The sequence below is a fragment of the Frankliniella occidentalis genome, unplaced genomic scaffold (genome assembly GCF_000697945.3).
Source record: "Frankliniella occidentalis isolate FOCC.00 unplaced genomic scaffold, Focc_3.1 Scaffold58, whole genome shotgun sequence".
Taxonomy (NCBI): Eukaryota; Metazoa; Arthropoda; class Insecta; order Thysanoptera; family Thripidae; genus Frankliniella; species Frankliniella occidentalis.
Window position 1 is genome coordinate 720,710 of NW_026267188.1, and position 3,523 is coordinate 724,232.

Below are 3,523 nucleotides of genomic sequence, written 5' to 3' on the forward strand. Positions count from 1 at the left end.
GGGACAAAAGTATTTCTTTTTTTAATGACTGAAAAAGTGAATTTGAGAACTTGACCCGGTTGTTTTTTAATAGCTACAACAGTTAGCTGCACCAAAATAATAATGGGACCACTTCTAATCAAAGGAAATAAAAGTAAATTGCAATTGAGTGTTGAGGGTGGGCTTCAGGGACAGCGTCAAGGGAACGTTACAGGACACATTTCATTCAGTTTCATAGCTCAGGATGAGTTAAAAGTGACAAAATAGCACCACAAATTGTGGAACCGAGCTGAAAGTACAACTCTAATGGAAGTTTTGCATCGATTGATGCTGTAAGTAGGGTTTTAAATTTGTAAGTAATTTATTTTCTTTACGTAAGATTGGTAAAATACCGGTAAAATACGGTAAAATTGGTAATTTTGGTAAAAATGGTTTAATCGCTTAAAAATGATGATTTAAGTTGGTTTTATTATTGTTTACTACTTTCAGGGTAATTTTTCGTACTATTGTCTTTATTTGGTTATGTTTCTGAGGTAAAACGTCCAGTATTTCTCCCCAGCACGTAATTAGTTTGGTTTTAGTGCCATTTTAAGTTTTAAGTTAAGCTACTTTGACTTTCTAAAAATTTATAAAAATATGTTTCCTTCAAAGTTGATGTCTTGTCCTTAAAACACAAACGACTAAACCTCTATTAGTAGAAACAAACCTATGCCTCGGGAAACCAACTAATTCAATTATACCGATGTAAGTAAAAAAAAAAAAATTACCCGGTATTTTACCGTAAATTACATGCAATTTTACATGTAAAATTACCGGACTTAAAACCCTAGCTGTAAGTAGCATCAAATACCCTCAGGACAGAGATGTGTATAGTTTTCTGACATGTACCCAGATAGGGGTGGGGGCGATAAAAGAAATAATGGATACGGATCCGGATGTGGGGAGAAGGCGAACGAGAGAGAGAGCTAGTAGAGTAAAAGCGAGAGAGGGGCTCACTCGGGCGCCAGCGTCACGGCAGGGCGCGGCGGGCGCACTACCGGCCGGGAGATGACCACCATTCGTTCCAAACGGAGGAATCACTGCCCGGGAGCGAGCGAAAGCTCACGTCCGCTCGACGCAAGGGGGGAGGGGGTCTTATTTTCTTCCTTCTTTTTCACGTTCTTTACTGCACAATGCAATTATATTGCATTCCCCTAGAGCGGGCTGAAGAAAGTCAGCCAGCTGGCCAAGAATTGGTTTGATCTTTGCGAAAAATATATTTGTTAATTGAGAAACACTTTGAAATTTATGATTTGCAAACGATGGCGTAAATTTAAAACCACAATTTCTGCTCATAGTCGTCTTAAAAATGGTTTCTTATGGTAAATTTTCCCGTAAAACCTACAAACATTTTTCACAAGTGAGCTGTGGTAAAATTTAATATGTGCATCATGTTTGCTCACCGGAGTATCCTGCGAGCAGGGAGGCCACCCCCGCGGCGTACACGGCGTGCGTCGGCGAGAGCGGCGACAGCCGCGCGCCCTGCTTGAGGCCCGCGAGCCCGCCGTTGGCCAGCCTGCGGTGGTCGGTGTCGCCCGCCTCGGTGTCGTCGTCCTCCGAGGACGAGTATCCGCGGTGCGACGCCGGCCCGCTGCCGCCCCCGCGCGCTCGTTCGGCGGCTCGTTCGGCGGCGCGCTCGGCCGCGCGCTCGGCACGCTCGGCCCGCTCGGCGCGCTCGGCACGCTCGGCGCGCTCCACGGCGCGCTCGGCGCGCTCCACGCGCTCGGCCCGCTCGGCGCGGTCATAGTTGAGGTGGCGGCGCATGGACAGTCCCGAGCCCCGCCGCCCGCCCACGTCCATCCTATGGCGTCATCCTGGAAACAAACAAGAGACACCGTTAGAAAACTTCGTATTTGAGTATCTGCCCTAACTCCCTCACTCCACTGCAAAAATAACGCTGTAAGTTAGCTTTTAAATGTTATAATTTTCTTCACTGACCGTGTTGTTGTGGTGATTGTGACATCACAACGCATTGTCTGATAACAGTAACGTTGTTCGTCAACATCTCATTGACCAACCACAATAAAGTTCATTTTCAAACATGTTTTTGCCAGTGCACATTGCCTTTGCCAGTGCCAGTGCCATTTGATTCGAGAGAGTGTAGCGGGGCGGGAGGGTGCAGTCGTATCAGAAAGGACTCGCAGCCGTCGGAGAGGCTGGGGCCGGCTTAGTGCGGCAAGGACACCCGAGAGTCCCCGACGCCAAGCCCCGCCACGCTCCGCCGCGCTCCGCACAGCAGCCTCCGTGGCCCATTGTCCATGCAAAGCTATTTAGGGCGTCACACTGTCCCGCTGAGCACGGCCTGAGCACGGTGGCGGGCCCGGCTCGGCTGGCCGTCTGACTTTCAGAAAGTTAGCGGGCGCGGGGGCGGGGCCGGCACCAGGTCCGAGCCGAGCACTCCCGAGTAGTAGACGCGGGCCTCGCAGGCCACGCCGGGCGCCGTCGAGCGCATCGCAAAGTGAATCCCTTCCCCTCTATAAAACTTCATTTGCGTAATTTCACTTGAATTTGACGCCAGGCGTGCGCCAAGTGACTGTCACAAAGTAATCGTAATGAAACTATACACTCCAGAAACAGGCGTCGGAGAAATAATGGCATAATTGGGCCGGTAAATTGGGCAGGTAATTTGACCGAAATCTGACGTGTTTGTGACGTTTACTCGACTAACGCGCTTTGCCTGGCTGGCCTGGCCGTGCCGTGAGGAGCAGAGAAGTGGACGGGGCGGGGTCGAAGTCCGAGGGGCGCCGGTCGAGGCCCCTGGCCTGTCCTCCCCCGGTATGTCCTGCAGGGAATTCCCCCAGGGCCGATTTGCGAACAGCGCCCGTGCTCCGTGCTCGAGGCGAGGGGCAGCCGGGCCGCCTCCTGAGAGGTCCGAGTCTGATCAGATTTGAGACCCTCTCGAGCGCGCTCGCCGAAGCGCTCGCATGACGCGCACAAACGCTCGGGCAGGGGGGCCGCGGGCACAAACGCGAGCGCGTGGTTCATATTTCGCGCGCGCTTTTGCCTTTCCCTGCTCGCCCTTGATTCGCAGAGAGTGAGGAGGCAGGTTTTTTTGGCCACTGATGGACGTCGTCGGCCGGATCGGGCGGGCGGGCTGGCTGCGGCCAAGAAAGTAGAAGGGAAACGGTTATTCAATGGGAGAGAAAAATCATTTTAGTACTTTAGTTAATTATGTGCCATCATTATGTTTTGGCAGAGTCGCATTAAAAAACGACCAAAACATAATAAAGTTTCTTTCTATTAACATTAACATGCCATATGGTGAAATGCTTTTGTTGAATAAAAGTGCTTAATGTATGCTACTGGGCATGTGGTCGGGGACTTCCTCGCGGCGTGCTGAGTCCTCCCGAGTGTCGCCGCAGGCCCCTGCTCGCTCTGGCCAGCAGGGCACGCTGCAGTTTTCATTTAATAGCCAGGCTCGGCCGGCTTGTGGCCAGGCAGGGCAGGCACTCGGCAGCGCTGCTCCGGCTATAGGGCTAAGGAAGGCCTGCGGCAGGGCGGGGCG

General features: G+C 51.6%; 1 protein-coding gene across 1 annotated transcript in view; it reads right to left on the bottom strand.

Annotated features, from left to right (window-relative positions):
- The window catches only part of LOC113212756 (teneurin-a-like), a 495,982-nt gene that overhangs the window by 417,599 nt on the left and 74,860 nt on the right, over positions 1 to 3,523 (bottom strand). Inside the window, exon 2 of the mRNA XM_052267728.1 lies at positions 1,422 to 1,832. Coding sequence (XP_052123688.1) covers positions 1,422 to 1,818 — 397 coding nt within the window. The 5' untranslated portion in view covers positions 1,819 to 1,832. The remainder of the gene's footprint in view (positions 1 to 1,421; positions 1,833 to 3,523) is intronic.